The 11,468-nt window shown below is 34.8% G+C and overlaps 1 protein-coding gene across 8 annotated transcripts in view; it reads left to right on the plus strand.

The window, feature by feature from the left end:
* The first annotated feature begins 423 nt into the window (after positions 1–423).
* The window catches only part of LOC110027914 (DNA mismatch repair protein MSH4), a 182,101-nt gene continuing 171,056 nt past the window's right edge, over positions 424–11,468 (plus strand). For all 8 annotated transcript variants that reach the window (XR_002294390.1, XR_002294392.1, XR_002294391.1 and 5 more), the window contains exon 1: positions 424–590. Coding sequence is in view for 5 of the 8 variants with exons in the window: in XM_020729553.1 (XP_020585212.1) it covers positions 519–590 (72 nt within the window). In the remaining 3 variants the exon portion in view is untranslated. The remainder of the gene's footprint in view (positions 591–11,468) is intronic.

Raw genomic sequence — 11,468 nt, forward strand, 5'->3', positions numbered from 1 at the left:
GTTCTCGTCAGTAGCTCCGGGACTAGAGGAGGCATTTTCATCTCCTTGGTCCATCCAGACTAGATAGGGGCTAGGTTCATCTGAGTGGAGGGATGATATATTCTTTATGTCTGAGCTCTACTATCTTCCCAGGATAACACATTTTTGATGTAGACTTGCTATTATTTGGTTAGCCATTGATCCTAAAAAGCCCATTCGAGTTTAGTCTGTTCACAAATATATTTTTAAAAACTTCTGAGCGGCACGAAAAAAATTTGCATATGCAAGTATTGCGTATACACAACGCTGCGCCCATCAGTAAATTAGAGGGAGGGCATTGGGATCACACCCTATTATACCCCTGTAATAACCTCGCTGTACCGCGCATATCTTTTCATATATGTCTGTAGGTATAATCCCTGAATACCTGTAACCTGACGTACGCAAATTTTTCTCGAGCGGCACAGCGGCTGTGAAGTTTTGCAGATATCGGCCTTTCTTCGGAGCTCAAGTTTTTTGTTCCTTGACGAGAGGTTCGAATGGAGGAAGACGGCGGAGCCGGCGATCGCTCAAGCTTCGTGATTGGTCTAATTGAGAATAGAGCAAAGGAGGTAAGCCTATTCTAATGATGCCCGCATTCATCTCCCATTTCTGCTTCAATCACTCTTTGCCACTGCATTTCGATTTTAATGGCGAATGGTAGCGGCGGTGTTATTTGCTTCTACGCCAAGGTGTTAATGTTGGGAGCTCTTGTTATGTGATTTTTCTTGCGATCTGCCGGGATCATTAGCTCAATGGTTGCTGTTTTCTTAATCACGCATATTTTTTTTGTCGTCGTCTGACGGTTAGGTGCATGTGTGAAGTCTCTGCTATTTTTTCGGTTTTTATTTTGTGATCTATGATAAGAATGAAAGGGAATAGTGACGCTTAGGCTTCATCTTAGAGGCGACTCTCACTAAAATCTATATTATTGAGTATCCTTCAGGTATATGTTTGCTTGTAGATGGTGCAATGTGGTAGGGGTTTCAGGGACTCTTTTGCAGAAGGATTTAAACAAGATATACGGTAAATCCTTCCAAACGGTATAACCATTATAACCATTATAAACCTACAATTTTATAGATCCTGTTTCAGTTCCATTTTGCACTAAATTCTGGATTTGCTGAATCAAGCAATTCTGACATGATCTGGTTAATACCTTGCCCGGCAAGCTTCCGTTGTGACTTCAGCCCATCTTTTTTGACGACTTTGGATAGCAGAGAAAGGGGTATGCATTTTCGATTTTTAATAATTAATTATAAGTTTTAAGGTTAATTAAATTAATATTATTTGTGATTTAAATTGATTAAATCAATTTTTTAATATTTAGTTTAATTACAGATTGTTATTAAATGATTAATTGATATGTTATATTTTACTTATTATAATTTAATCTGATTAGGATTGTTACAGACTAAGTTAATATAATTATAACATAGAGACATAAATTCTCAGATCCTGAAAAAAATAGCCAAATAGTTTATCTATATTCGAAAAGATTTAACATCCATCATTCCAAACAGTTTTCAAGATATAACTTGGAGATGATTTAGTAAATCTGAATCCGCTCTATCATGCTCGAGTTAAACTCAACTTGAAACCAAACAGCACTTTATCTTTTTCTGGGGAGTAGCTGAATAATGGTTTGGAGGTTTATTTTGCATGTTTTCTGTTAGCTCAGGCTTGGATGGCTTGTTTAGAGCTTATTTGTTTGTGTTTTTTTTTCTGGGGATGGTTTGTTTCGAGCTTATTTGTTTCTTGTGTCCATAACAAGTTTTTTGAAAACAAGTGAAAACACTTCATGTGGTTTTTCAAACTTACTATAATCATACTAATTTATTTTCAAAAACAAGAAATATAAATAACTGACCTAAAATATTTCCAAATGTACAACTAATTTTGAAAATAATTAAAAAAGAACAAGCAAAAAAACAAGGAATAAAACAATTAACATAAAAATGTCCTTTTTTTATTCATTTTTCATTTGAAATTGTATAATGGAATCTTCGCAATGATATAACACTTTACTTGTTCAATGTGCTGCATTAAATCTTGGGAATAGTATGTACTTCCACTGTGTTTGGTTTACTGAAAAACCTAAAAATGTTGCATGAAACAAATGATTTTGAAATGTTGGTAGAATTTGTGTAGATAATTTATCTCATCTCCAATGCCATGTTTTGCACACAATCAGCAAAGTAAGAGATCAACAAGTTAAACCATCAATTTTATTGTAGGTAAGGTAAGATTCATAGATGGCTTGAGATTAGTGTTATAGATGGTTTGAAATAGACAATCAGATTTATGCCGGAAGCCCAATATTGATATTGCTGTTAATTAATGTTTAGTTAAGCTGGATAAGAAGTTTGACATGAATATTAGTGGAATTTGTTGTTTAGAAGTTGGGTGACTCATTGAACATGGTTTTGTGGGGACCAAAGAAACATGAATTCTGATATCCCTTGATGCGGGTGTCTATATCCAGACCGGTTTGGTCCAAAGTTCCTGAGGGATGGCTAGCCCTTAGTCGTCTTGGGAGTGCTGCCCAACTGGAGTTGGGCCTACCCCTAGTTTTATCTAGGACTACATATGTTCTTTGTTAGTGTTTAGGGTTTAGTTTTTGTGTGATGTACTTTGGAACAGCCACCTACAACACTTTGTCCCTATGCGGGCTGTATTCTAGGGTTCCAAGTGGTGCTCCGGCGTTATCTTAGTTTTCAGGTGGTGTTTACTCTTCCTAAACATTTTTCTATTCTTTCACACATTGGCTCCCTTCACCCTCGCCGCTTTCCCTTTGTTGCCACACCCAGAAAACAGCGAGGCTATTGTTTTTCCTCTCCACCCTTGCTGCCACTACCCAGAAAATAGTGAGGCTGCTATTTTTCCCCCTGCCACCGCATAGAAAACACCAAAGCTGCTGTTTTTCCCCTCCTCTTCTGCTGCTGCCGCCCAGGACAGCCGCTGGATTGCTGTGCTCCTCCTCCTAGCTTTCTAGCCTCCTTTTTGCCACAACCCCGGAGGTCCACACCCCTAGCCGACATCACTTATGCCTTAAATCAAACCCTAGTTCTAGTTTTCTGCTATTATTTTGTTGCATTTTTCAATTTCTTTGCTGTTTGATGTAATTCCAAATTTTCAATTAAGTAATAATATCTATTTTTTCTTCAGTGTTTGTTAAATTTTGGTATCATTTGGCATCAGAGCAAGCCAAATCCCAGTTCCATCATAGGTGATGTAAACCCACCAAACCATAGCCAAATCTTGACCTAACCCTAATTCCCCTGGTTGATTTTCAAAATCAGCAACCCTAGTTTCCATAAGTCAGCTCTGTATACTTTTTTTCACCTCCAAAAACTAAACCCTAACTATGCAATCGATGAGACAAGTGTCAGAAAACTGATTGGGAACTTACCATGGAAGATATGCAGTGGGAAATCCGCCAACGTTATCAAAAACTAGCTGAAATTGAAAAATGGACTTATGGAGAGATAACCATCAATTGTGATAGTGAAATTTGAGGAGAGCGAGAGGAAAATTTGAATTCCTTCTTTAGGGATAATTTCAATGAAGAGGAGGATAGGCCACGACACTTTGAGATTCAATATCTTAGATATGGATATATGAGAGTTAATGTGGTCTTACCGGGTTTCTAGGGAGAATGAATCCATATGTCTTCATTGAGTTGTTGCAGACTGTGGCGAGGATTTTCGAGTATAAGGAGGTGCTAGTTGATAGGAGAGTAAAGTTTTTTGCCATAACATTGAAGAGTGCTTCTATTTGGTGGGGGAATCCGAAGACATTGAGGCAGAGAGGAGGTAGGAACAAGATCACTGCTTGAAGAAAGAGATGCAGAGAAAGTTTCTATCTCAAAACTACCACCATGGCATGTTTTTGAGGCTACATCAATTATATCAATGAGAGTTGTCAGTAGAGGAGTTCACAGTGGAGTTTGAGCAGCTCATGCTGAAATGTGAGCTAAGGGCTAGATGAGAAAACCATAGCTAGATATGTTGGAGGTTTGAAGTCAGCCATCAGATATGTCATTCAGTTGCAACCTTACTAGTCATTGAGTGATGTTTGGACATTTCCCCTAAAGGTGGAGAAATAGCAGAAGCAGATCAGGTCCCCGCCTTCATTTAGACAGTCGCTCACAGTAGCAAGAGCCAATAGGAGTTCACCCAAGGAAGGTGTGAAAACTGTCCAAAAAGATGATAGAATTGATCAGAGTGCCCGAGAGGGGCAGCATTCCCAACATAGTGGCCGCAAGTAAGTTTTTGAGATGGCACAAGTTCAATTACATCGCTTCCAGTTGCCCTACTACCAGCGCTCTCTTTCACCTAATAGGGAGTCGCAGAAGTAGACAATAATATTGGATTCATAGAAGCTAGCGAGGAGGTGCATGTAATGACTTTGTTGGGGTTTAAAATCAAATAAGACAGGAACAGATGGTCAAACAATAAAATTAAGCTTTCTATAATCCATTTATATTATTAACAGTTTCTTATCCAAATATTAATTGAAAGAAACACCAAAGAGAGCATTTTAATTAATAAATAGAAATTTACCTTTCAGTTTGCTGACCTCTTCTTTTGTAGATTTTATCTCCCCTAGTATTCTTCTATTTAAAAGCTTGAACTTAGAAAATTATTAAAATAAAATAATGAGTTATCTAAGATAGTCTGTTGGAGTAATTACACTTCTAAAATATAGTAACCTAAGGAAAAAGAAACAATTTGCATGCTGGTTTTTTATATTTTAAAAAATCATATAATAATCTAATCTATGTATTCATGATATTAACTCAATAAAAATAATCTAAACTTCCAATATGCAATAACTTTAACTTTAATTTTCAGGTTTAATCTTTAACTTTTTTTTTTCATAGTCTTAACTTTCACATCAATCTTAGAAGCATCGTCAAAACATAACCTAACACATTCTTGACTGGTACAATCCCATCAACATAGTGATTCATGATCTAATTTACATGATTGTCTGAGGTGAAAATGTACTTACTCACTCCTGGTCGATATTCTTCTGTCGGCACAACAGTTAGAGATCTAAATATCACAATTATTTGAGGTGGTAGAATAACATATACCTGTGCGGGTACACCAACATCCTTTGCCTACACCATAAAAAAGTGACTTCTCTTTGCATGCATATACAAACATTCATATATACACTATTTCATTCTTTATGTAATACATTTTTTTTATGAAATACTTCACCTCTATCTAATCATGAATAAATGTAATTTTACTAAATCTATTGGTCATGCAATAAATTGATATATGCACATAGACTGGAATCTACATATCATGTAATCATATAACCTCTTCTTAAGAAAACTATAATGCAATTATTTATACATAATTGTTAATATGCATGCTTTATACAAAACAAAATGGAGAATCAATTCTAATATATGCCTCAACGATATATAACAGAAAGTGTATAAAATTGGAATCAAAGTACATTTAAAAATAAGAAATATCACTGCAATTTGGAAACATAAGTACTCACATCAGTCCTAGACGATTTTCTTGCTCTTAGCGTCTGACACCTCGTTCAAATTAACATCTATAATATATAGCATTATTCATAATAATAAATTTATCTCCCATTATTTGTTCATGATTTAGTTAATTATAATTAAATTTCTAATTTTGTAATTTTAATTAAGAGTTTAAATCCTTAAATTTTAAATTTAACTTTTGCAGTTAATAATAATATTAAATAATTAATTTAAACTAAATATTTTTGGGAATAAAACCTAACCTTTTACTGTCGTCAACTTTTCTAGATTCAATTTTAAAGCTCGTTCAACTTGGAATTCTTAATATTAATTAAGAAGAACCTATTTTTAATACATAATAGTAATTAAAATAATTAAACCCTACTCTTACCTTATTGATGGTTTCTTCAGTTTTCTAGTTGCTGATTCCTGCTTCCTCCTGTACAAATTGCACACACACGAGATGCCTCCCCTCACTTTCCCTTCCTTTTCTTCCTTCGAGTTCGACTCAACTCCAACACAATTTGACGAGGGCACCTTCCTTCGGCTAGGGTTTCCTCCGCCTTTCTTTTTTTTTGACTCTACTTGAACCCTCACCAGAGCTACAACACGTGTAAGTTTCAGCTTTCTTCCTTTTTCCACTTTGCTTGGCTAGAGCACAACTCTTTTTCGCGACAAATGCTTTGTCCCACATGTGAGAAATCGTTCACCTCCACTGCAGCAGCGACGCCTTCTTTTGTCCCAGACACACACAAGTGTCGAATCAATGTTAAGTAATTCCGACAACCTTCTCTCACTCAAATGCGGCATCGAAAATAAGGTCTGAGATGGACACAACCTTTTTCTTCTTCTTCTACTTCACACTTTATGTTTCGTCTCTTTGACATGAGATGTCTGTCTCTTAAAAAAAACTAACAAGACGATTGTCACGATCCGATCTGATAGCTTAGAATTAATCAAATCAGGAACTGTTGTTGGACGATATTAACACAAACTATACTATGCAAAAATCAAAATATCCAAAACTAACAATTTATTATTATTTAGAGAACATCTCAAATCTGTATTTAACAGTATATCATCGCCCAATAGAAAATAATATAAATAAACTATAATCATAATACCTATCAAAAGCAGTTCTCTTCCTGTAAACTAAATCGGTCAAACCAGACATATTAATCTATAATTTTTCTTGAAAGAAACCAATAAATTTAATGATAAATTTTTACGGCTAATTGAGTTATTACAGTCTTATTATGTATTAAATTCACATGCAAATGTTTTGCATAAATGACCAAAAAAATAAAGTCGTTACATAATCAAACTATAAGCTTTCATTTTAAATTTAACTCTTATCGTTTCAGATTAATTATTTACTCTTTTTAACATCTTTAAGAAGTCATAACAAGATTATTGCCATACCTGAAGGTATCCTTAAAATTGTATCCGTAGGTACCCCAAAAAATTTGCACCCAAACGTATACTTTTACCATTTACTTTATCGTGCGTGTGTACACTACATCCCTTGCTAGTACCAACTAGGAGTAATTTTGTATGACTTAAATTTTTACTTTTTATTTCTTTTAAATTACATCATTTTAAAGATATTCAATAATCAATTTTTATTATGATTTTGTTTCATTCATTTCAATGATTCTTTTGCTTTACGACATGCATATGATTATAAAAACTGGTATTTAAAACTTACTAACTAAAACATTAATTTAATACTTATAAGAAAGTAATTACTCACCTTACTTTGCTTGTGTTTCTCACCAACTTCTTAACTCCTGATCTTCTAGGTTTAAATGTGCTTCAAATTGCTGTTAAAAAGTAATATTTTTATTTAATATTAATTCTAAATTATGTAAATTAAACTTCATCTTTAATTAAAACAAACATTATTTTTCAATTTGATTTGCTCCTCGATCTCGAAATTGAGTCTCCCTTCAATTTCTTTCTGATTTCAAATGTATTTACCATTAACATTTAGTGAATAACCTTAAATATTCATTGAATTTATTAATTAAATTCTAATATAAACCCATTTTACCTTACAATATCATTCGACCGCTCTAACCTGCATGCAAGCTCCCCCTACTTGCACGCATGAGCTTCCCTTCTTCCTCCTTTGCTTTTGGTCGCAACTCAACCCAACACCACACGCACACTACGTTGCCTCCGCCTTCCTTTGGTGTCTTTCGATTTTTCTGCTTCACAGATGTCGAAACAACACAACACCGGATTCAGCTTCGACACCACACGACAAGTTGATCTCGTCCCTCCTCTACCGCATGTGATCGATTGAGTGCGTTAATTATCACACGACAAGAAAAAATCGCTTGAACCTTCCTCTTTCTTCTTCTTTTTCTTCTTCTTCGTTGGTTCCTTCTCCTCTCATCTTCGTTCACTTTTAGGCAAGCCGCTCGACTCGATAGTGGCTCCTCGACGTAACCATAACTTAGATCTAGAAACGACCCTATCCTCCCTTATTCTTTCTTCTATGTGGCTTCGTTTCTCACTCGTTCTTTGTTAACTACAAATGAATGGATCGAGAGACACCCCCTCGAGTTCATTTAAACAAATCACTCAACAGTTACTTTGATTCAATCGATTGTATTTTTTCTTATTTTATTATTATTTATTTTTTTCTGTTATTACAATCTTCCTTCATTCTAAAATTTTGTCCTCAAAATTTGTAACTATTATGAAAATAAACATAGCTCAAATGAAAACCTGTGGATGTCTTTCTTGCATATCAGAAGATTTTCCCTATGTTACTTCCTTCTCTTATTCATGCTTCCATAAAATCCTCACAAATGGAATTTCCCTATGACGCAACTTCTTCACATCATAATTTATTATTCTTTTAGGCTCCTCCACGAAAGTCAAATAATAAAATATCAATTGAGTTTGCTATCACGCTACTAAAGTCATATGCAATATGCTTTTTAAGTAAAGAAATATGGAAAATTTATGTTCTATTGCATATGAGTTGGTAAGATCAAACTGTAAGAGAACCTTTCAATTCTCTCCACAATCCCATATGGACCTACATATCCTGGACTCAATTTTTTTGTCTTCCCAAAACGTTGCACACCCTTTGATGGACTGACTTTGATAAAGAAATTATCAAACCAACATCATAATATTTTCTTTGTTTATCCTGCACTGCCCTCAATTTATCTCTCATTAGTTTGATCTTTTCTGTAACATCGTAAAGCAAATCAACAACAACGAACTTTCTTTCACCTACTTTAACCCAACATAAATGTGTCCTGTACTTTCTTCCATACAAAGCTCATATGAAGTCATTCTAATGCTAGCCAATTAACTATTATTGTAAGCGAATTCTAGTAAAGATATATGTGATTCCCATCCACCACCAAAGTCAATGACACATAATCTTAGTAGATCCTCTAAAGTCTGAATAATTCTTTCTGATTGGCCATTTGCCTAAGGGTAAAAGGCTGTATTATAAGTCAATTTGGTGCCCAAAGCTTCCCGAATCTTCTTCATAATCTGGAAGTAAATTGGCCATTTCTGTTTGTGATTATAGATTTTGGCACTCCATGCGATCTTATAATTTGATCCACAAATAACTCAGCTAACTTCTCAACTCGATCTGTCTGTTTAATGGGCGAGAAATTGGCAACCCAGTCAATCATAAAAAATTGCACAATTGACATCATGATCCTAATGTGATCTAGTCAACCCAATCACAAAATCCATAATAATTGCTTCTCATTTTCACTGTGAAATGGTTAAAGTCCGTAACTGACTTCCATGAAGTTGATGGTCTGCCTTTTATAGCTGACATGTAGAATAACTAGCCACAAATTCCACCATAATCTTCAATCCTGGTCACCAAAATATTTCTTTGATATCCTGATATATTTTATTACATCCTTGGTGAATGGTATAGCCAGATAAATGTGTTCTCTCGAGAAATTTCTTTCTTAGATTATCAACTTCTGAAACATAAATTTTACCTTTATTTTCCAATAAGCCATCCCGATTTAACACATACTTTCCAAACTGCATGCATTAACATGTTCCAAGATTTTTTGAACACTACTATCTCTAGTTAATGAATTCTTAATTTTTCCTTTTGAAGTGACTGCACAGTCAACTGATTTAATTGAACCATACTGTCATCACTATAATTAATTATTGATGGCTTCACTTTCTCCAAATCTTTTACTATACCTGCTGAGTAAATAAATAATTCAAATTACTTAAAACCTTCATACTCATTGCATCTGCAATCACGTTTGCTTTCATTGGATGATACTGAAACTCTAACAATCTCTGTAGTCTCAGGTTCAATTCTTTTTGAGTGAATATATTTTTTAAACTTTGATGATCTGTGAATATCTCACATCTGACTCGATAGAGATAATACCTCCATATCTTAAGTATAAATTCAATTGCTGTAAGCTCCAAATCATGGTTGGATAATTTCTTTTATGATTCTTCATTTGCTTTGAAGCATAGGTAACGCTCTTCTTCTGCATAAGCACACCCAAATTCTTCAAACTTGCGTCATTGAAAATTTAAAATCCAGCCGAATCTCAAGGAATACTCAATACTGAAGCAAACATTAAAGAAGTTTTCAGTTTTTTGGAAGCCTCCTCATAATGATATGATCATTCAAACTTCACTTTCTTCCGAGTCATTCTTGATAATGACATAACAATATAAGAAAAAACTTCTATAAATCTTTTGTAATAACCAATCAGACTTAGAGAACTCTTAACCTTAGCAATCACTTTGATCTTATTATGATCCACAGAGATGCCATCTCCACTGATAATATGCCCAAAAAAAGCCACACTGTTAAGCCAAAATTCACATTTAGAAAATTTGGCATATTGTGTATTTTCTTTCAAGACATGCAGGACAACATGCAAATAATGTGTATGTCTAGCTTCATTCATTGAATACATCAGAATATCATCGATAAAGACAATCACAAAAATATCAAAAAATGTCTGATGACCCTATTCATCAGGTCTATAAAAACTGTTGAAGCATTAGTCAGTTCAAATGATATCACACAAATTAATAGTGCCCATGTCTAGTCTTGAAAGTTGTCTTCGCCATGTCTTCCTCTTTTATCTTTATCTGATGATAACCGACCTTAGATGAATCTTTGAAAATATAGAAGTCCTTCCAATTGATCAACCAGGTGGATATTTCTTTTTATCTATAAGCTTATTCAACTCTCTGTAGTCAATGCATATTCTGATACTCCCATTCTTCGTCACAAATAACACTAGAGCTCCCCAAGGTGAGATGCTAGGTTTTATGAATCTCTTACTTATTAACTCCTGTAATTGACTCTTCAATTTTTGCAACTCATTAACTGCCATTCTGTTGGGTGCCATTGATATCAACTCATTACCTGGCAAGAGCTCGATAGTAAGGTAAATGTCTATTACTGGTTGTAGTTTTGGTAAAACATCAAGAAAAACTTATGGATATTTTCTTACCATTGGAATATCACCCAAAGGCTTTACTTCTTTAGAGGCATCTGGTAACTTAGCAAGAAAATCTCGATTATCACGATTCAATAATTTGAAAGCTTTTAAACAGGTAATTGTCATATATGCCTGATACCGGAGTTAACCCAAACCAAAATAGAAATGAAACTATTATTACTGAAACTCAAACTGTTACAACCAAGACTAATAAAAACATGACAACAAACATCAATATCAGACTAGGTCTGGATAGGACTGACTGTAGATGGCTAGGAGAAGAGTTTGCAGATAAGTAGCGGCAGATTGGAGGGCGTAGGATAGGGTTTTAGTGGTAGTAGGGGTTGGTAGAGGGGTGGATGTGGCTGCAACATTAGGTTGCTGGGCAGAGAGATAATGGTGAAAGGAGGAAGTGATGGTAGAGAGGCTTACGGGGGGGGAGGGGGGGG

This window comes from Phalaenopsis equestris, unplaced genomic scaffold (genome assembly GCF_001263595.1).
Source record: "Phalaenopsis equestris unplaced genomic scaffold, ASM126359v1 Scaffold000468, whole genome shotgun sequence".
Taxonomy (NCBI): Eukaryota; Viridiplantae; Streptophyta; class Magnoliopsida; order Asparagales; family Orchidaceae; genus Phalaenopsis; species Phalaenopsis equestris.